Genomic DNA, 22,599 nt, shown 5'->3' with positions numbered 1-22,599 from the left:
GATCTACTAGAAGGCAGTGAGACTTCGGACATGGCCACAGAAACAACACATTCACATGGCATGGGATAAAAGTCTGGATATCATTGTTCTATTTAATTGTCTTACACACTTAGTTTATCTACCTGGCAATTCTGTAAACATTTAATGTCAAGATTCCAATGGAAACAATTACAAGGCAGTGGGCGGAGGTGCCCTATGTGCAGGGCGCCCTCCCTGCCTGTCCTACAGCAAGGGAGTTACATCTTCTCACGGGACACAGCCGAAGGACCCTGGCTTGGCAGCGCTTACACCGTCACTTTGCTCACCCAGCTTATTTTTTTAAAACACGCGTATAGGGCTGCATGTGCAAATGTGTTCCCACTCAGAGTCGCGGGGCAGGGCCAGTGGTGGCTCCCTCCTGCCAATGCTCACTCACCAGCCGGAGCTCGGCAGCCCCTGGGCTGGGGCCTGACTCCCACCCTCCCCTCCTTGCGCTCTGCAGAGAACCCTGCTATCTCCACCCAGGGCCCCTGCTCTGTCAGGCGGGGACAGAGGACACCCAGAGGCAGCAAGGCCTCCCTGCGTGCTCTCCTCCCCTCGCTGCATCACTCGCTGCAGCGCATCTCGGCAGCCAGCCCTGCTGCTGGCTGCGGGGGAGCAGGAGCAGGAGTCGGGCTTGCCCTCAGCATCGCGGGAGGCCTCTCCGATCCAGCTGCAGAGCAAGGTTTGCGGAGAGCAGGGTGGCTCTTAAAACATCAACCCCAGAGTGCAGTTTTTATCTGAAGTCCAAACTCCTGACATATCCAGTGTACATTTATTTTCTGACAGCATCCAGTAAGCTCCGTGAAGGAGCTGAATTAAGAACCCTTAACATGAAGATGGTGTCGGAGCTCTTTAAGCAATGCTGATATGCACTTGGTCTTATGCCCATGGGTGGTCGGCAGCAAGTTTTATTTGCAAAGCAGCATTAGCAAACAGAAGCAATTGCACCGTAGATGAATAACCTCTAAATTACCAGTAATTATATTTAATGAAATGTCCCTCAAAGTCCCTTTGTTACCTTCAAGTGACACATTGTAAGGAACCTGCCCATGTCGCTAAGCTGACTTCTCAGCTGCCTCCGTCTCCTGCTCTGACAGCTTCTCCTCAGACAGAACGGACATCCAGGGCGAGGCGGAGCGGGAGCTACTCTGCTTGGCCAGGTCGTAGTGATTTATGACCGTGTAGAATTTCTCCCGGGCGCTGGAGTCCTGCTCGGAATAGTAGCTCTCCAAGCCTTCCGGGATACACTGGGTGTTCTGCAACACAAGGGCCCACACAGATGGAGTGGGTGCAGGCGAACGCACAGCCCGCAGAGTGCTGCCACAGGCAAGCGAGGTCCTGCCCTCGGACTCCAGCCAGTGCCCCACAGGGATGTTCTGACAATGGTGCCCTCACCAAAGAACTTGCACTGGATGTCACTTATTTTTATACTGCTAGAAAACTTGACACTTTTGACATGCCCAGGAGCACTGAATCAAGGGTCCCTGCACTAAGTCCCTAGGGGACTGGGGAAGAGCAACAGGCAAGCTTGGGAGACAAAGGAAAAGCATGAGGGGAAAGGCTGGGGCTGGAAGGGGCATGGAGAGGCTGGGAGGGAGGAGAGCAGGGCCACGCCACAGAGATGCAGGAAGCCATAGGCAAGGGTCAAGGGTGGGGACTGGCTCACTCCAGCCACACACGGGGAGGCCACAGCAGGTTCCACCTGGCTGGAAGCCCAGAGGTCAGATGTGGCACTCTGGAACGGACTCTCCACAGTCGTCAACTTGCCAGGAGTCTAATGTCCCAAAAGCTTAAGATCTTCACTGGACAGAGGCTGACCAGCCCCCGACCCCCCAGAGCCAAACCTGATGCTGGTAGAACATGGTGGGGCAGAGGGGATCTTTGTGCTCACATCATGTGACCCCTCACCCCAGCCTCGAAGTGGAGGTGTGCAGAGGCTGCTCTTTCACACCCATTCCCTTGAGTGGATGGGACCAGGCCATATCCAGGAAATGACATTTCCCAGCCTGCCTTGCAGCCAGATGAGGCCTCATGACTGACCTCCAGCCTGTAGGACTGCAGTTGATGTCAGGAACAGGCTGGCCAGGGCCCTAAAGGGAGGCTGCATGCTTGTCCCATCTCCCTCTTGGCTGGCTGCAGGAGGTGGGCCCCTACAGACCACCATGCCTGCCTGCTGGGCCTTCCGTGCGCGGGTAAGGCACCTCCCTCCTCGTCATGGCCTCTGTAATTTGTGTCTCCAAGCAACCAAAGCATCACACTAGTGCCCAGGAGCTCCTACCAGATGGGACATGAGGCCCACGTCACTCGGGAGCCTCCACCTAGCACCTATGGTCTAGGAACTCTTTCTCAGCAGTCCCTCCATTGAGTACCTCAGCAAATCTGTCCCGTAGCTGTCCCCAAGGCAGCACTTCAAACAGCCCCCGAGGACTCTTGCGCTTCAGCCCCACCGCATTCAGCATCTGGGCCAAGGCCACCAGGCTGGAAAGTGGCCCAGGCCATGGCACCTGTCCTGCTCTCACTAGTGACAAAAAATGCTGCATTCTCCACCCCAATTTCCAAGAGAGGTGGGCCTGAGGAGACCCTTGACATCGCCACATGATGGTGGCTGCTGTGACAATGGATATGGGACGGGGCGTCTTGCCCAACCCAGGATATTGGGGAGTCACTCCAGGGACCTCCTCCCCGCACCTCTGACTTGGGGTCCCACTCTTTGGGGCCGTCTTGTGGATTCCAGGCCACCTCCCCTATCCTGGCAGCAGAGGCCTAGGGCCTGGATCTGCACCTGCTTCCTGTGTCCCTCTTGAGCTGACCCAGACTTCCAACTCCACCTAGTGACAAGGAGGATGGGAAAGGAAACCCCAGCCAGGGTTGAAGGGGTACAACTGCTCTTCCCCGTGCAGGCTCCTAGCAGTCTGCACTTCAGACAGCCGCCATCGAGTCCCAGCATGGTGCACACAGCTGCAGGCATGGTGTCAGCCTCCCCAGGTCACTGTCATCAGAGCAATCGCCATCCCTGTGCTGTTGGTTGTCTGCGGTGCCTTTGAAGGTGCAGATACGCTGCTCAATGCCAAAGCGGAAACTGAGCCTAGGGAGGCTGGGAGAGGAGCCGGGTCTAGGGAGCCTAGGGAGGCTGGGAGAGGAGCCGGGTCTAGGGAGCCTAGGGAGGCTGGGAGAGGAGCCGGGTCTAGGGAGCCTAGGGAGGCTGGGAGCTGCCCTGAGAGCTGGCAGAGGAGCCGGGTCTCCAGCCGTAATCTGCACTCTGCTCCTTAGTGTCCTCGCTAGGTGGCCACTTATAACACCTTCACATTCTGCTTAGCTTCCCCCCCCCCGTGTGCATGGCCACTTATCTTGTCCAGCACTGACTGGACCCTCAGTGTCCACCAGCTGCGATGCATCCAAACCCAGGGCCTTGCGTGTGACATCTGGACCCTCACTGCCCACCTCCCTGCTACCCAGATGTGACCATCTTTTCAGCAGGCCGTTGTCAGTGGATCCTCAGTGGCCACTAAGCTGCCAGGCATCCAAACCCAGGGCCTCGTGTGTGACATCACGGTGTCTGTTTCGGATCTCAGGCACCGTGCAGAGTGAATGATGTGGCTGCGAGCAGATTAGAGGTGACGCAGCCAAGGGAAGGCATCCACAGGTGCCCAGCTCAGTGGCTGGGGCAGGGTGGTCGCAGTTCTAGTCCAGCCTGGGCAACTTAAGTAGACTCTCAAAAAACAACAACAAAAAAAAAAAAGGCTGGGGGTGTAGCTCAGTGCAAAGGCCCTGGGTTTGATCCTTACTGCTGCAAGAAAATTAGATAAATGTGCAAGTGAGAATGTGGCATCCTCGCTAGGTGGCCACTCATGACACCCTTCTGCTCAGCTTGAGCCACAGGATGTGGCTGGTGGGGGCCACCTCCCGTGTGCTTGGCTGCTCCTCTTGTCCAGCACTAACTGGACCCTCAGTGCCCACCAGACCACAGCGGGCAACACTAAGAACATGCTGAGTGTTGAATGAACAGGGCGTGGCCTAGAGCCTCTTGGCCCTTCACAATCCCACTGGTAACATGGGGATGAGAGACGAACAGGATGTCCGCCCCACAGGCCTGCTGGGCACCTCCAGAGAGCTTGTGTAGAAACCGCTCGTCAGCTGGCTGCTGTGGGTGTGTGGTACGCATGCACATGAGAGCCAGGAGAGAGAGGATGCCAAGGGCAGCTGACACAGACCCCTCCTGGGCCACCCAGGAAGGACCCCATGCCTCCCTTACACACTAGTGCAGAATGCCAAAGTCCCCTGGGCTGCAGCTCCTGGAAGCCACCTATCAGGCTCGGGACAGACATGCACACTCCACCTGCTAGGCACAAAGATCTCCCAGCCCTTCTGCCCCAATGAGCTGGCTCCAGCTGGGTGGGGACTGCATTGTCCCTCCTGCTGGAACCTGCCCTGGACCCAGGAGGTACAGTGAGGGTGCAGCACTGGCCTGGGGCTAAGGCCGACACCTGCAGGCTGGTCCCTGCACAGGAGCACTCCTGGGGCTGTTGCTTCCTCCTATGACATCAGCCTGAGTCACTCAGCGATGGGCCAGGTCCCATCCTCTCTGGCCCTCCCTGCTTCCCAGACGCAATCATCTTTTCAGCAGGCTGCTGTTGATGGCTCGTGTTCTGTCCGCAGTGCCCCACTGTCCAGACTACCTCCTTCTTGCCCACTATAGCGGCTGCCTGGCCATCTCAGTGCTGGTTTCCCTTCTAGTCCCCAGTGGGGACCCAAGGGATTGTCCCCAGCTTGTCTTCTTCCTCTGGGCCTCTGCTGGGCACTCAATATGCCCCAGTCTGGCCATAGCTGTCCCTTTCCCCATGCCTGGGCTGCCCTGAGTATGCCACCTGCTGTGCTCCAGGCTGTCATGGGCTGGGCCCCAATGTGGGGTCACTGAATAAAGGGAACGCAAAGTGGTACCCTGAGGCCGCCCTCGTGTCGAGCTTCTCTAGATCCATGCTAGTCCCTGCCTGTCCTCCTGTTCTGCTGGTGATCACTCAGGCCCCTCAGGCCTGCTGCTGGATGGTGAGGAGTGGCACAAGGACACAGGGTTCCTGGGCTGGGGAACGACATGAAGCTTTACCTTGAGGACGAACCCGTCTGGGCAGGCGCGATCGTACTTGTACACTTTGTAGACCACCAGGAAGACGACACAGGTGAGGAAGGCCAGGGCGAAGAGGACGAGCACGGAGACCTGCAGGCGGAGGGAGGGACCGTCAGGGCAGCAATGTGCACCAACGTGTGCAGAGACGCGGGAAGAACAGGCAGCTCCTGTGAAGGGCAGCTGGGGACGAGTGGGCAGGAGAGTGGCTTCTCACAGGGCAGCTTGTGCCCTCCACGCCGTTTCGTGCCTGCCACATGCACGTGTCCCCTTCACTTCTCCTGAGTTGTCTATAGCATTCCGGGCTGCAGGGAGAGTGCTGGGTACAGATACCATACAGCCAGGACACCACCCAGGCTTCTCCATGGAGACTCGGACACGGGACTGCTGTGCCCCCAACCTGGTCGCTGAGCTCGAGCACCTCTTCATAGACACCTCATGGCTCAGACACCTGGCTGCCCTTGCACCAGGACTGGCTGGCCAGAAGGACAGCACACCCGCAGCCCTGTCCCCTCTGCCCTCCACCGTGCCCTGCAGGTCAGTGTGTATCCACAGGAACAGGGACTGGTGTTCCTCAGCCCTGTATGCTGAGCCCTATGCCAGCCCAACACAAAGGTACTCTGCTGCTGTTCACAGTGGAGCTCCGGGGATAGCACGGGGACAGCTGGTATGGAGGCAGGACCCCAGGGAACACTGCATCAGAGCTTTGAAGATGTTTACCTGGCCGCTAGTAAGCTGGACAGGGTATGACTGTGATTGCAAGCGGCCCCTCCAGCTCATGTGAGTGGGGCAGCTACCAGGAAGGGGGTGGAGGCACGGGACACCCAAATGCAGAGAGATGCTAACTCCCTACCTCCCGCCCCTTCCACTGCCGCCACACAGAGCACACCACCACGCCAGAGGTGGGGAGCACGGGTGCTGCAGAAGAGACGCAGGTGCAGCCCAGGCTCATCTGAGTAGACCCTGCCAGCCTCAAGAGCCTGGCCTTGTGTCCACAGGGGGAGATGAGGCTCCCTTCCCCACTGTGAAAGCCAGCAGAAGTAGCCAGTGCCAGCCAGGACCACAGGAGGAGACGCAAGATGTAAAAGGTGTGCCGTGGGCTGCCTGCAGTGCACTTCGGGAAGCTGGAGGCCGATGCACCGCTGTCACGCACACCTGTGGCCCCTGCACCAGCTACTTAGGCACCAGCACAGGCTGTGCGGGTGCTGCAGCTCGACTGGAGCCCCGCCCACTGCAGCCATCTCCCTGGACTAGGACTCACCACTTCCCAGCCACTACCAAGCTGCAAACCTTGTTGTTGTTACTAGGGGCACCTGTCTCCTCTTCCTAGAGCTCCTGATCTCCAGGGCTCATACCTGCCCTGCCTGCTGCACAGCAGGGTGACGCGGAACAGGGACAGGAGCATGGTCTAGATGGGCCCTGCCTACATGGCCTCCTGCACACAGCTTCTGCTGGACCTGCCAGTCCTGCAGGCACCCAGATCAGGATGAGGCTGGCACCAAGAACACAGGACCACAGCCAGCCCCCGACCTGCACCCCAGTTGCAAGCCACACCCACAGCTGCCAAAATCCCCATCCCCCCCAGCGCACACCCCTCTGCTGGAATGAGCCAAGTCTCCTCTGTGCCCAGAGATCTGCCCCCGCATGCGCCACGCCACCTCTCAGGACTGCCTTCCTACTCTAGATCTGGGTCTATGTCTGGCCTCCAGGGTCCACCCCCTTGAGAGTGCCAAGGTTTGGAGCCTGGCAGTAAGGTTATGGCTTGTGTCTAGATGTCCGCCAAAGCCTCATGTAGTCATGGCCAGGCTTCTGGAGTTTTTGGTTGACTCATGGCCCAGGGCTAGGACTGTGGGTGTGAGTGCTGCACCCCCCTGGGGTAGCGAGCCCATATACAATGTAAGGGAGGGAAGAGACGCGCTCTCTGCTGCTGCTGCTCCCTTTTGCTCTCGCTACCTTTGCTATTTTCCACCTCCATGAACAGCTGCCCTTTGCCCTGTGCTGCTCTGCCTTGGAGCTAGCTGAGTATGGACTAAAACCTCCACAAACTGTGAGCTACGTAACCTTTCCTTCTTTAACTTTGGGTGTCAGGTATTTTGTCTCAGCAACAAAAGAAAAATAATGGAGACAGTGCCTGACGCTACTCCAGCGTCTATGACCCACACTGGCACTATCACCTCCCTAAAGCCAGAGAGACTTCAGTCTGTCTAGACAGTCCACATCACATACAGAACTGTGCCTGGCACTGGATGCAGACAGGAAGGGGCCAGGCTGCCCACACCCAGCTTGCCACAGATGTGAGGCCAGGAGTGGAGCCTGGTGGCAGGAAGCTGGGATTTGCTAGAGAAATGGGCAGCACCCTGCTGGCTCTGGGAGTGGCAAGCACATGGCAGGATGGGCTGGTGACAGCCACCAGCCACAGGTGCATGTGCCCTGCGGCTCCAGCTCTGTGTCCACTAGCACAAGTGTCACTCTGCAGGCCTCTGGGAGGACCAAGGAGTCGGCACAGTGCCAGGCCTCAGCACAGGGCCTGGTGTGCTGGACCCAGCAGCAATGGCTCTTGTTAAGACTACTGCTGTCCTGGAGCTTGCTCCCTGGGGTCGGCTCTCAACCCAGGTAACCCATACTCCCCTGTGGCCGTTGCCCCGCGCTATCCTCCCTGGCTAGGGATGCACCCCCTCCCCCACCTGTCCCCACCATCCCCACCAGCGGGGCTGTAGACTGAGATGGCACACCGTTCACCTGCTCTTCCAGCCTGGGAGCCACACAGCAGCCAGGTTCATGGTGCCCCATCTGCCAGTGTTCAGAAATAACCCAGCAGGCTGTGAGGAAACAACCTCCCCGCACAGCTCTGGAACCCAGCCTGCGCCTTTATTGCAGGATTCCCAGGCCTGGCAGCCAAGGAGCTCACAGAACCGAGAAATGAGAACAGGACAGTCCCTGGAGCCGCTGGGAGGAAGAGACAAAGAAAGAGCCCAAGTCAGCAGGTGGAACGGCTGTGACGCACTCCCTGCCTGCCATGCCCCCCTTCCAAGGCACAGCCCTGGGAAGCCTGTCCTTGCCCCACACATGAAAATCTGCTGGCGGCACACATATCCCCATGTCCAGCATGGCTGAGAGGGCACCATGGGCCTCTCCACAAGGCCCCCCTGGCATGGTGCTGTCCTGACTCACTGTGGACCATGACCTAGAGCAGGTGGCCTGGCCTCTCTGGATACCCATCGTGTCTTGGGTCAGGGGCCATGCCTCATTCCCCCATAGGTCCACGAGGACGAGGGGGTCTGGGAACAAGCTGTCGGCCCCACAGCTTCGCTCACATACAGGCGCTCCAGACACCTGCTGAAGCCTCACAAGTCCCTGCGAAGGTGACCTTGTTTACCAACCGCACCTTCGCAGATTCGATCAAGCTAAGGTTATTAGGTTGGGCGCTGAGCCAATCTGACTGGTGTCCTAATAAAAAGGAAATGGGGACACGGAGACAAGACTGTGAAGACCGAGGGCTAGAATGACCTGTTCACAAGTCAATCCATGCAAAGGGGAAAGACGGGGCCCTCCCCTGTGGAATTCAGAAGTCCAACCTGGGACACCTTGGTTTCAGACTTCTGGCCCCCAGGACTCTGAGAGAAGACATTTTGATGACTGTAAGCACCCTTGCTGTGTGACATTTTGTTATCACCAGGTCATGCTGCCTTCTCCCCTCCCAACCAGACCTGTGGCCTGCAGAAGGTTCTAGAACGCTGAGCCCTCTCTGGACACCAATCCCACATACTGCCATCAAGTCACCAAGCACCCGTTTCGTCCTAATTCAATAGAGGGTGGCCCAGTTTGGAGACTTGCATGACCCTCTGCCTCCCCATGAGATAGCTAGGAATATTCTAGAACACTGAGTGAAATTACTGAGCCAGGCATCAGTGCTTCCTCCCAGCCTGCGAGTCTCCCAAGGCTGGCTCTACCTTCCTAAGTGTCCCTCTGCAAACCCTGCAGAGCCCTGCAAAACTGCATCCTTCAACCAACTTCTGAAGATTTCAGAAAAAAAAAAAAAACGCTGGAGTGGCCATTTGGTGCCAGGACAAAGGATGAGAGGAGTCTCACTTTGGGTTCAAACCCTGCTCAGCCACACACAATACCTTGGGAAGGGCTCACCCACCTGCCGTTCTTTCACATGTGAAAAGGGTGCCAGCCCTGTACCTATGCCTGTGCTCCTGGGGCTGTGCAGGGCCCTGGGGCCGGGCAGAGTGGGCCCAGTGAGCTCTCCTGCACAGCACTGCAGCCTCCCGGGAAAGAAGCTGAAGGACTGGGATCCAGCCCATGAGGTAGCTGAAGAACAGCCCACAAGGGTACCCTGCCCTATCCCTGTGCTGTGGTCTGAATGTGTCCCTCAAAGGCATATGTTGGGAACCAACGCCCCAGCGCCAAGTGTGAGGAGTTAGGGATTAACCAGAGGTGACTGGATCCAGAAGCCTCCACCCTCAGGACTGGATTAGTGCCCTTGTCAAAGAGTGAGTTCATTATCAAAAGATAAATTAGCACACCTGTAACTCTAGCTACTTAGAAGACTGAGGAGGGAGGTTCACAAGTTCTAGGTCAACCTGGGCAGCTTAGCAAGATGCTACTTCAAAGCCAAGTAAAGGTCTGGATGCAGCTGGGCAGCAGAGCACCTGTTTGGCATGCATGTGGCCCTGGGCGCACTCCTTGGGGCCACAGGTGCAGCCATAGGAAGGGTGGACTCGGTCTCCTCTCTTGCTCTCCTGGCCTCTCTCCACCCTTCTGCATGGAGCAAGGCGGTGAGAAGGTCCCTGCCCACTGCATTCAGGATATCTAGCCAGGGAGAGCACCCTGCCTACCCTACCCAGTTGAGAGCTTTGTGCCATGGGGGTGGGGGTACGCTACAAAGCAGGTGACAAAAATAAATAAAATAAAAAATAAAAAGTGGAAGGAAAAAAAATGATGCAGTGTGAATGACCACGTAATAAGTAATCCAGCCTGGACTACACAATTGTCTTTACTTTGCTCTTTTCCTGTACAGGGAACAGGGAGGCCCTGCTTCCTCGAATAATCTTCTGGAGCCCCCAAGTGGTCAAGGGACTTCTTGGGTGACCTGGAAGAACTGCTGGGGACCACCAAAGGAGAAGCAGGAGACAGAGGTGGCCGGAGGGGTGGCCTTCTGGGAGCTCCACAGGGAAGCAAGGGAGAAGGGAAGCTGTTGTGGAGAAGCCAGGGCTGTCCAAAGCACAGGCCAGGCGCGGGGCAGGCACACGCCGAGGATCGCAGCACCCTGGGAGGCTGAGGCAGCAGGACTGCGAGTTGGAGCCCACCCTGGGCCACTTAGCTATTTCACAAGACTCTGTCTCAAAAAATTAAAAATAAACAATAAAAAAGAGGTGAGGACATAGCTCAAAAGCCCTGGGGCTCCACCTGCATTATCATACACACACACACACACACACACACACACACACACGCCAGTGCCATTGGCCAACAAGTCCAGAGCACTGTACAGCTAGCAGGGGGGGAGGGCACCAGCAGGTGACAGAGGCGCCTTCTGTCACACGAAGAAGCTGGAGCCCACATAGATCTTGTGTGTGTCCGGCCTCCAGGAGGCCCTGCCGCTGTGTATGGCCTAGCACTTCCACGGCACCCAGCAGCTGTCTGATGGCTAAATGTCTGCCACTGATGTGAGTGTGAGCATGCGTGGGGGCAGAGTCCGCTGGACCCGAAAACCATGCTGCTGCTGTGCAGCTGTCAGTTGAGACTCTGAAGCAAGCTGCTGCTGCACTTCTGGGGTCCCCCAGGGTGGCTCACAGAGGGGCAGCCCAGCCCCCTTGGCTGTGGGTTTAGGAGGCCCTGCACCACAGCAGGTGCCCGCAGCCTGTTTGGCTGCAGGTGACACCACAGCTCAGTTGGTGCTTCAAATACACACAAACACTTGCCAGAAAACCAGTTTCACCAAAATACTGCTCTCAAAATAGCTGTGAAATACAAAGTTTTAATATAGGTACACTTCTTTATGAACACACTCAACAGTAAGACCTTCCACGTGCTACGATTTCAAAAGGACAATGAACAAAACACTGCCCCAATGTCTTAATGACATAACAGTCCTGCCAAATGCATGGGTGACAAGTCACAGGGCCTACTAACCCCTCTGCAGCTGATAGCCCACATTAAGAAGTGAAGGGCTTGTCTGCTGAAAAGTATAATACACTTCCAAAGGAAATTAGGGAAGCCCTAAATCAGTGGAAAGCTGCCCTTGTTCCTGAACTGAAGGAGCGACACGGTGAAGTGGGAGCGGCTGTCCAAGCTGTTACAGACTGAACGCAGTCTTTAGCCCAGTCCCAACGGCCGTCACTGTTGTTTATTGTTTATGTTTTTGTTGTTGCAGAAATAGAAACCATAAGGGCCCCTGAGAGTCAAAACTAGCCTTGCAAATAACCAAATTAGAGGATCCAATTTCAAACCTTATTACAGAGCTCCAGTAATCAAAACATCATGGCACTGGCTCCAGAACAGGCATAGAAATCAGTGGACTGGAACGAAGAGTCCAGCAATAAAACTCTGTCCACGGTAACTGATTTCCAGTAAAGATGCCAAGGCCACTGAATGGGATAAAACAAAACAAACAAAAAGACTCTTTTAACAAGTGGTGTTGGGAAGTTGCATCCACGTGTGGAAGGATGGCCTGCTCACCATCCACAGAAAGTAGTGGCTGCAGTGGACAAAGACCTAGATCTAAAAGCTCAGCCATGAAAAGCAGACCCACACCGCAGAGTGAGGCAGCTCCTCAAGCCCGCGGCGATGTCCTGATTGCAAAATCTCAGTAGCAAGTGCCGGCGAGGAGGAGACACGGGAAACCTTGCACGCTGCTGAGGCAAGCAGAACATGGTGCCGTGACGAAGACGTGCTGGCACTCCCACACACAGCACACGCACGATCACAGGCAGCAGCAATCCACTCCTGGGCGTACACCCCAAAGCAGCAGTGTTCAAACAAAAACGTGCATAGGAATGGTCACAGCCTCATTGTACACAACAGCCCAAAATGGAGACAATCCAGGAGTCAGAGAGACAAGCAGACGAACAAAATGCATCCATCCACACACAAGATACTTGTTACGGGAGAGGACAGATGCCAGTGACAACGAGTCGGGCCTTGAAAGCGTCACGCTGGGTGGAAGACCCAGACACGAAAGTTGCATCTCATAGGAGTCCTCTTCCGTGACATGTCCAGCATGGGCAAATCCACGGGGACAGCAGGTGGACTTGGGTTCCAGGGGTACGAGAAGGAGGGCTCCTTTGGGGTGACAAAGGCACAGTGCTAGGGCACCGCAGAGAGTCCAATGGCTGACACTAACTGCACCTCATAAAAATGTAAGTTTTATGTTCTGTATGTTTTACCATAATTCTTTTAAGAACTGGGCTAGAGGGTAGCGATCGAAGCTGCGGGGGCCCTGCTCAGTTTGCTCTGCTCCGAACCACAGCAGCCCACAGAAGTGGCCGGGAGACCGAGGGGCGCTTTCCATATGGAGCGCTGGGAGCACATTGGAGCACACTGGGGCCTCACTAAAGTTTGTCACACATGTATTGGGAGGATCTGGACCATCGTGGCTGTCACTGCCCAGAATCCTGCCTGTTTTGTCCACTGTCACTCATCAGAGTGTCCCCATGTAGGCATCAATCACACAGTCAGTCAACCGACCAGGTCCCTGCTTACCAGGTCCCTAATCACTGGCCAGGAGGGCAAAACAGCAAGGGCTGTGTCCAGCAGGCCGGGAGCAGCAGAAGGCGCTGGGATTGCCCCAGGCCTGCTGGTACAGGGCCACCTCTGGAGCTGGGGGACTCAGGGCCACCAGCCAGCTGACGGAGGGACAGCAGCACAGGATGTCAGCAGCAGCTGTCACCCACGGTCCTTCTGCTGTGGACCACAGAACGCCTGGGCTCTTGCATGTCAAATGGACGTGGGTCTCCTGCCACCACCCCTCGTCACCCTGGCTGACCTTGGCCTCACCCCTCCACCCTCTGGCTTCAGTTCTCCACCTACCAAATCGGGACAGCAAGGTCAGCCTTTCAGAGACTATGAGGAAGGCAGAAAGAAGTGACCCCATGCTCCAGGCCTGAGCAGCAGCTGGGTTGACAGTGGGTGGCTGCCACTCAGCTGTCTCTGTCCTCTCTCCCTTGAGGGAAGCAGAGAGGAAGTGAGTGCTTCTGCTGAGTAATGCATTGCCAAAGAAAAGAAAAAAAAAAACCTGGAGAAAGAAGATGAATCCTGATATCCTCAAGCATCTCAGCACCACATATTTTAGGTAATCCGCACAGCAGCGAACACACACACACACACACACACACACACACACACACAGAGATGACACAACACAGCCCACGCAACATCTCCTCTGATGGGGCCCCCTCTGCAGCTGGACCCCAGCCCACAGGCTCTGCAACTGTGAGTGCAGGAGGCCAAATCCCACAAAAGGCACAATGAGGCTCAAGGTCACCGGGTGTCCAAACACATGTCTAGGGTCTGCAGCAAGACCCCCACCCAGGAAGATCCGAGACACACTGCCGAGGAGACAGTATCACAGCAGGTGAACAGAGAACACGAACACCTTGGGCCACTCCAGGGGATGAGAAACAGGCACACGGGAAGCTCAAGGTCATTAAGGATGCGAGAGAAAGATACCAGCCACCCACGAGGTGATCTGGGAAGGGACATCTAGTGACTCCCCCTCCCCCAGCCCTGAGTGCCAGGCCAGTGCGTCTCTCCTAAGGTGTCTCCCAGCCAAGCCGACCCTGAAGGGTGCTCCTGTGACAGGCCAACCTCAGCACCTCCCAAGGGCCTGGGGATGACATGGCAGAGGTGAGGAGTGGGAGGCCACCAAGCCCTTCGCTCCTGGCATGGGAGCAGCGAAGAGTCAGCTGCTGCTCACCTCACAGCCCCTGATGGATCTTCGGAGGGGCCTGGCAGCCCTAGTCATGCTGCTCTGAATGACAGGGGGCAGGAGGTGGGGACACAATTTTAAAACTGCTGCAGTCAGACCCACTTGGGGAACATCTCAGGCACAATTCTTCTCGGCACAGATACACCACGGATTAATTGAACGCCTGCCTCTCTGGGTGACACCAGCCTCCTCGGAAGCCTAGACTTTTGGCCGCCACGGGTGATTCATCCTGCCATCCCTGTGTGGCAGTCTTACAAAGCCCTTTCCCCAGCAGTGGTTACCTAGCAACAAGCCTAGCAACCTCACAGCTGAGAGATTAATCACTGAGTGATGATCATAAAGTAACATCCAAAACGACGTTTCAAGGATGCCATCCAAAGGCGCACGCAGCCGCAGCAGGCCTGCCGACGCACATAGAGACAAAGGGACACAGGGCTTACTTGTTGCTTCTGTATCTCAAAGGCAGGATCTCCTCCTCGAGGCCTCACACTCGGGTGACAAGTTGCTCTGTGGCCAAGAGGGCCGGAAGGTGTCCCCTGGCCATGACGAGCTGGTTGGGAGGGCATCCACCCCAGTCCTGACCTCCGGTCCACGTGCCCACTCAGCCCCGTGTCCAGAAACCAGGCTCCACACAACGGCCACATGCCAGGCTGTGTGCACCCGCAGGGGCCTCACAGGTGCCACTGTGCTGTGAGAGGCTGCGGAGCATTCTGGAAGGGCATGTGCTCCGCACTCCCAAGGGGTTCCAGCAGGCCAGACCCCCCCCCCCCAGCAAGGGTCAGGATAGAGCAGACACCGAAACTTCCTGGAGAGCAGGTTCAAATACACATTCCCAGGCGGCTGGCTTTGGGGTGGCCCTTAGATCTCTTGGCTGCTAGGGGCCACCACGGTGTCCCCGGGAGCCCACAACAGGGGTGCCAGGTTCTGATCGTGTCTCTTACGCACTCTGACTGGGCGGCCTGGCAGGAGGGTCCTCAGTGGAGGACTTGCACCCATCCCTGTCGGAGAACAGCCTCAGTGACTGATGCTGAGACTACAGCACAAGCAAGGGGCCTACAAGGCCACCCCGAAAACTTCACTGAGTGCCCTTCACGCTTCACGGAGCTGGTAGCACGATTACTCATGCATGTACTCACTAAGCCCTCGTGTTAGACGCCAGGGAGATGGTACCCAGAGGCTGCCCTGCTGCCGTGCGGCTGCCCGCGAGTCAGTTCTGTCCGCACTCTTCAGCCAAGGTTCCTGCCCCGGGCATTGCTACGGCCTGCTTCCCTTCACAAGGTCACCAACCCGGGTTGAGGGACCTCGGCTCACCAGGCCTGCCCTCTGCACCACGGCCACAAGGTTTCCCGCACATATCCGCAAGCGTTGGGATTTCGGGCACGCACCATCACTCCTGACTTCTTTACATTTTGAATTGCTTATCACAGCCACCTACAATTCCCCGAGGGTCTTCCAGCTCCCTAGAGAGGGGACCCTCTAGAGAGGGGGAGAGGTGGGACAAAGGTAAAGGGTGCTGGCATGGGGTGTCCTCACGGGCCTGAGCCTGTGCAGACCCAAGACTCCAGGAGCCCAGCTCTGTGAGCCCCGCAACGCGGCTCCACGGCAGAGTCTGACCCCACCAAGCAAGGCCTGTGCAGAAACAGTTGCCAGGCTCCGTGGGTCACCTCAGGCTTAGGCTCCCTGCTAAGTCGGGTGAAGGCAGAGCAGGCTGCCTTGGGAGCTTGTGCTGTACCTCAGTTTCCCTCAGCTTTGAAATGCTGATGATTCTGGTGCCCACCTTGGACAGCATTTATAAAGCTGAATGAGATAAGGAACTAGAAGCCAGTCGGGCTGGGGGACACAGCGTGGGGGCCAGGCTCACTGAGAGGCCCCTGGACTTCAGCATGGTGTGGCTCTGGACTAGGGCTGGCAAGTGTCCTCCCGGAGCTGGAGCCTGGGCCTGGGGTAGGCAGCAAGGGAAGACGCTGGCGTTAGCTATTTGGCTTTTTCCTTTCATTGTTTTGATTTTTTGGCTGGACTTGCTCTCGCTGTGGAGCCCAGGCTGGCCTCAAACTCTCTGCGATCCTTCTGCCTCAGCCGCCTCAGTGCTAGGATTATGGATGGGTTCTACCACTCCAGCACTTTTTTTTTTTTTTTTTTTTTTGAGACTAGGTCTCACTGATAGCACTGCCCTTGGAGTCACAGCGTCACAGGGAATCAGGGCCACCTTGTGACCACCAGAGACTCCACAGCCTGGGGAGCAGATATGAATGTAAAGGACAACAGAAGCTAAGCACTGAACGCCGGCAGGCGTGTGCCCTCAGCAGTCCCGAGGTGGCAGCGAGAAGGCGCAGGGCTCCCGCCTCAGCAGCCAGTCCCCGGACGCAGGCACGGATCATCCGAGGGCTTCCGGGCCTCAGGCTCTGGGCAACAGGGCCCAAGGCATCACACTGGGTCCCAGCCCTGGTAACACAGAGCCCTGGTGGCACACGTACGTCACCCAGGCCTGGGGCAAGGTACCCGGGGGCCTGTTACAGATGACCTCATGGGAAAAGCACAGGCTAAGAACACCACTCAACAGATGCAGGAGCCACTCAGGCACCACTCTGCTCCCTGCTCTGCAGGGACCTAAAGTGACAGGGCTGGGAGGCACAGAACAAATCGGGGGCAAAAAGCCCAGACATACTCAGACATCCTGACACTGTGACCCAGGCTTCAATTACTCCCGCTCCAACCTGGGATCAGCAGCTGCCCCCAAGGTGCCCGTGGGAGCAGAGGAAGCCCAGAGCAGGGGACAACAGGTGCTGCCCTTGGGTCAGTGCACCTCAGCCTGGCCACGAGCCTCACACGTATGAGCTGCTGATCTGCAGGCACCAAAGGCGCATTTGAGCGCACACAATGCCCTGACACAAGAGGGAGGGCAGACGCACACACTGTGTTCCGTGTCCCCGTCTGTGGAATGGGCATTCACACAGTACCTGCTCCACATCAGGAGGCAGTGGGCTGGGGCTGGCTCCACCCAGGGAGGATGACATGGACCACCACGAATAAACCTCCAGGGATGTGAAAGAGAGCAGGGCAGACTAAGGGGCAGTGTGGGGAGACAGGCAGGGCAGACTTGAAGGTTGTTTCAGCCCCCATGTCCCCAGTCACTCTGTGAAGTCCCTCTGGCTTCCCTGCTGGAACTGAGAAGATCGTCTGGGAAATGAAACGAGCGACTACACGAAGGTGCTCCAGGCTGTACAAGAAGGGGGTGCATTGTCCCTGATGACAGCAGGGGGCACAAGTATCTGAGTGGGTGACAGGCATCAGCCAGGGGCCTCGGGGCCAGAGGACCTTAACTCCTGAGCCCCCGTGTGTCTGGCCAAAAGCCACCTTCCTTCTCTCCTATTCCCCAGAGCGGTTCCGCAGTGGCCCCAAGCTTGGGCAGGAGGGCAAGGGGGCAGCCGTAGGGTCCTGGCCCTGCCACACCAGTGTGGCTGCCCTGGGCCCATGTCCACGAGCTCACACCACCCAGGGGCATGGGCCAGGCTGGCACGCAGTAAGCACTGTGAGCCGATCTTGTGCCAGTGTCTGCTTCCTGCCTGGAGCTGTTAGGCAAACGCTTCAATGTTTGGTAAGAGACTTTTCTGTGTGTTTATTATAACTTTGTCTACAAGAACGTTCATGAGTGGGTTGGCCCTATTATAAAAATAAGTGATCCGCGATCCTCCTGGGAGATGAAGACGAGGAAAAAAAGTTTGACAGACTAGGAGGATAACATCTGGGCGGGTAGCCAGAGCCACAGCCTGCACCTCGGGGAGCCACTCCCATAGCAGCACCCCCTCCTCCTCCTCCTGCACCGGGAGTCCCCTCTGTACTCGCTTGCCTTGCTCCCGCCTGGGGTCACTCACCTTGAACCTCTCGGTGACGCCCTCTGTGATGCTGACGGTGAACTCGGCTATCTTGGGAGGGCGTCCTTTGCCCTTCTTGCGCTCGGGCTCATATTCAGTCTTTGTCTTCACGACCACCTTGTCAGTGACAGAGAAACACTCATCAGTGGGGATCCCCGTGGGCCCAGACACATCTGCCTCAGTGGGCAGGCCGGGAGCGATCCTATCCAAAGACACCATCTCCAGGAAGCAATTCCCAAACAGCTCAGCCACCCCTCACCAGAACCTCCCCATGCCAGCACCTGCAGGGCAATTACCCATTCAGAACCCAGAGCACAGCCCCCAGCGGAACCCGTACAACACAGGGCAGAGGGTCAGCTTGCTGGCCAAGGTCAAACAGCTAATAAATGACAGGCTGGGGCTGTACAACCTCCAACTCTTAGGCCAGTGCTCTCTCCAGCCAGCAGAATGCCAGCCTTGCCCAGGGTATGTAGTCTTTTGCATAGGCACTTATGTGCCACCTGCCGCTGTGGACAACAGACAGAGTGCGCTGTTCAGGGCCTGCAGGTGCGGCTGCAGTGGGTTCTGTTTCCACCCGCAGCCTCTCTGCCCTCCCATGCCCCGGGGTCTCCTGGCTTTCACCCCCTCCTTGCTCTGCTATGACGTAGGAGGGGTTTTCCATGGGAGCTGACCCTGCCGCCCACGGTCCCGGCTTCTCACACTCTGCCTGCATCACACCCTTTGGCCAGAGACTGTGGGCTTCTCCATCCTCAAATGGAGGAGGAGTTTCTTGGGTGGGGATGAGGGAGTCCCACATCTCTTATTGCCAGAGCAGTGCCCATCAGAGAACCAGCTGCCACATGCCTATCGTCTGGGGTGGACCTGTCCCTTCACCAGCGGGCCCATAGTTTTAGGAAGACAAAGGGCAAAGAGGGTCCCACTGTCCACTACAGTGGGACCAACAGCAGAACGGAAAATCCAGCACCCCAGATGGCCGTCCCTGCAGGATGAGCTGTGAGCCCTGCAGTCAGTCCAGGGAAGAAGGCGGGGGGAAGTGGCCTGAGCCAGTATGTACTGCCAAGAACCAAGCACTGTGCCACACATCCTTGCCCTGTCGCTCCTTTACACACCCCTGGCAGGCAGGACTGGCAGCTGGGTGTCACCCGCCGTCCTCAAATCCCAATGCACCCCTCTAGCCGTGTGGCCTTGGGCACGCCATGGTGTACGTGGACAGCACAGCTCATCTCGTCAGGGACTGCAGGGAAGACATCTGTGGAGCCCCAGCCCAGCAAGGGAACCCCAGCAACAGTCTCACCTGGACTCAATCTGCACCTGCCAGTGACAGGTTAGCGGCCTTGCGCAGGTCCTTTGAGCGCTCGGGCCTTCCTCCACACCTGTACGTGGGGCCGCCCTGACAGAGGTCCCTCGGTGCTTCCACGCTAAGGGCTCAGCCTTAGCCTGTGAAGTGGCAGAAGGGGCACCCACTACACAGGACCCAGGACAGTCCCTGCCACTGCTACTGGCCCAGTGACGATGGCCCTGCACTCCATCCTCCCCAGGTGTGCACACCAGCCCTCAGAAGCCACAGCACCTGGGGCAGGCGAATGGCCTCCTGATCCTGCTTGAGAAGTCAAGGGTGAGGGGTCCCCTACAACCCACGTGGGGTGAGAGGCCCTGCAGACACTGCTTCCTCCTGGACAGCCATAATCTTCAGCACGGTGACCTTGGGCACAGCCTGAAACCCTCTGAGCCTCAGTCTCGTCTGTGACCTCTGCAGATTGCTAGCCCACCCATCAGCTCCTGCCCACCTGCCCACCAGGCAGCCCCAGCTTGAACATTCCCAGGGCTGACAGGCCTGGTGCCTCTGGAGCCTCCCAGGCCAACAACCTGAGCACCTGGCCTGGCTGCCCAGAATTCCGCACCTGCCTGGAACAAGCCAACTGTGCCAGGCGGCACTGGAATGGAACAGACTAGAATGAAGATGAGGCTCCAGCCCAGCAGAAGTAGTCACCTGACAGAAGTGCCACTTGGGGACACAGTGCTCTGGGCACCAACCTCATGGCTCCTCAGTTGACCAGCTGGGGTTCAGACTGAAGGGGAAGTGGGGGCCCTGGCCAGGCTACCCATGCAGGATGGTGGAGCGTAACCAGAAGCCTCGGGTGAGGCGCCCAGCAAAGCCCGACCTGGTTTCTCGGGGCCTAGAATGGCCCTCTGGGGGCACTGGCTCGACCAGCTGGTCCCCTTTTCCTAGTGGAACACCTGCTGCCCGCCCCCACCCCCAAATCACACACAATAGTCAGGGGACAAAAGCTCCCTGGGGAACCGAATGACCTCTGGGGACTTCACAGGAACAAAAAAGCCTCCAGGAGGACGAGCCACAGGGATACTGCCACACACCCCTGCAGGCGGCAGGGCAAAGCCCTGAGTCAGAGCCTTTCCACCAGGGACCAGATGAGACTATAAACGTAAAGGACTTTGGCAAAGGGGGAGGGGGGAGCAAGCCCTGCCGCCGATTTTAGGCAAATTTTGCAATACAGTTGACAAGACTTTTAAAGGTCCTGTTAACGTTGTTATCTCTAGAAGATGGTCTTACTGTAACGGTAACGACTGGATGCCATGTTCCCCCAAAGAGAGCATTCTTTCAATTGAGCAGAAATGCTCCATGCACAGGCTGAGTGAGGGGCAGTTGTTCCGGGTCACGCTAATCCTGAGTGAGCCTGGCTCTCCTTTGGAGGCGGCACCGAGGAACAAAGAGGAAGGCGAAGGGGGGCCCTGGTTAGCGCCCACCCTCCACACAGTGCCCAGGCCAGCCTGCCAGGGCTGGGTAGAAGGGACCAGGAGGGGAGCCGACCCCAGGAAGGGAACCAGCCCCAGCCCCTACCTCAGCAGGTCGATCAGAGCGAAACCGGACCACTCCGGAAGCACAGGGGCAGCGGCGCCCCCAAACCCCTGCAGGTGCCATGGGGCAAGGGAAGTGCAAGGCAGCTAGGGGACCGGGATGACTCCCCCTCGACATGACTCCCATAAAAATTAAGAAGGCACCGTGGTCCGGAAAGAGCCGACACCCAAGACAGGGGACACCCCCCCCTCAATATCACTGGGTCCACAAGCGCGCGCGGATAGGGCATCCTCGCCCGGCATCCCTCCGCCAGCCGGAGCCGCCCCCAGTTGGCGTCCTCAGTGCACAGGGCGATTCTTTTGTTGCAGCCACGGGAGACAGAGGGGTGCGCATCCCGGCAGCGTGCGGGGCGCTGATGTGGGGGGCTCACCTTGTCTGGGGGCGGGAACTGCAGCTGATTGACATCGAGGGGAGTCATCAGGGGAATGGTGTCGAAGCCATCCTCCAGCAGCGGCTGCTTGGTGCCCTTCTCCGCGAAATTGTTCCCCAACTTCACCATGGTTCCTGGGGACCCGAGGCTGCTGCCTGCGGAGGGAGGGTGGCGCCGAGGTCACGGCGAGCCAGGGCCTGGGTGGGGCGCAGTGGACGCGGGGGGTACAGGGGAGGGGTCGCGAGGACGCGCGGGCACGTCCTGTTCTGGGGCTGTGCATATTATGGACCCAGCTAGCGAGACGAAGCCCCGGCGCCTCGCACAGCGCAGAGGGGAAGGGGGTGCCGCCCCTGCCCGGCTCCTCCAAAAGCGTCCCTTGTGCTGGAGCCCGCGCTCGCGAACGATGCAAGACCGCAGCGGCCCCGGCCCCAGCCCGCGGCGGGGTCCAAGCTTAGCCGCACTCACCCAGCGCGCGCTCCGCAGGTCTGGGCTCCGAGCGCTCTAGCCTCGCTCTTCGCTCCGCGTCGGCCGCTCCCGCGCGCAGCAATGGCGGAGGCGGCGCAGGCCGGGCGGGGGCGCAGCTCGCAATCCGCGCTGCCTCCGCCTCCGCCTCCTCCGCGCGTAGCCTCCGCCCCGCCGCCGCCGGCCTGCGCGTACAGGGATGGTGTGCCTTCGCCTTGACGCAGAGCCCGCCTGCCGCACAAAGGAGCGCGGGCTGGGCCGGGGGTCTCTCGGGGACCCTTTTGCGCCCCAGTAAAAAGCGCCGGGCGGGGCGGTGACGCCCCTGGGGAGGGGGTCTGGCCGGTGAGGGACCCGAAAGGGGCTGAAGAAGCTAGGGACGGGCGCGACACCCCAAGGCGGTGGAAGGTGGGATTGCTGCCGAGCTGCAGCCGCGCCGACCTGGAGTCCTGAAGGACCGGGGAGCGGGGCGTCGGAGTGCCGTGGCGAAGGCAGAGTCTAGGCTGCTTAGTGAGAGGCTGGAAAGAAAAAGGACGCGGCGCTGTATGAGGGGACACCCGTCGGGGAAGGAGGGGCGGGTTTCCCTGGAGCGGGAAGCTGGGGTGGCGCTGGAGGGCCCAGGGTCGCCTAGGGAGGTGGAAAGGCAGCCCCCCCCCCCACTGCGGGTGCCTCTTCCCAGGTGTACCTGGCTGCGAATCTCCCACCACCCAGCACCGGACCTGGAAGAAGAAGGGTACAGATTAGGGTTCCGTTGCGCAGCCCTCCGCATAAAGTCAGGCGCGGGTGCGGAGAAGGCCAGCACGGGAGGGAGGTGCGGGGTGCCCGGCACCTGAGCCCACTCCAAGCCCGGCTCGGGCAGAGAGGAGGTGCCCTAGAGCTCTAACTCAGGGTCAGAGTCCTTGGGCATCGCTGGGGAATCCTGTAATATCCCGAGCCCAGGGACCAGTG

At 58.2% G+C, this 22,599-nt stretch overlaps 1 protein-coding gene across 1 annotated transcript; it reads right to left on the bottom strand.

Annotated features, from left to right (window-relative positions):
• Positions 1 to 66: 66 nt before the first annotated feature.
• Positions 67 to 21,777, bottom strand: Nsg1 (neuronal vesicle trafficking associated 1). Its single transcript, XM_004624572.3, has 5 exons — positions 21,658 to 21,777; positions 21,193 to 21,347; positions 17,945 to 18,061; positions 5,123 to 5,233; positions 67 to 1,277 (listed from the first exon to the last, which is right to left on the bottom strand). The coding sequence occupies exons 2-5, from the start codon at positions 21,319 to 21,321 to the stop codon at positions 1,077 to 1,079; spliced, it is 558 nt and encodes a 185-aa protein (XP_004624629.1). The 5' UTR covers positions 21,322 to 21,347; positions 21,658 to 21,777; the 3' UTR covers positions 67 to 1,076.
• Positions 21,778 to 22,599: the final 822 nt, after the last annotated feature.

The sequence above is a fragment of the Octodon degus genome, unplaced genomic scaffold (assembly GCF_000260255.1).
Source record: "Octodon degus isolate 3935 unplaced genomic scaffold, OctDeg1.0 scaffold00006, whole genome shotgun sequence".
NCBI lineage: Eukaryota > Metazoa > Chordata > Mammalia > Rodentia > Octodontidae > Octodon > Octodon degus.
The sequence above is the reverse complement of the archived record's forward strand: the minus strand, read 5'-3'. Positions and strand labels throughout refer to the sequence as shown.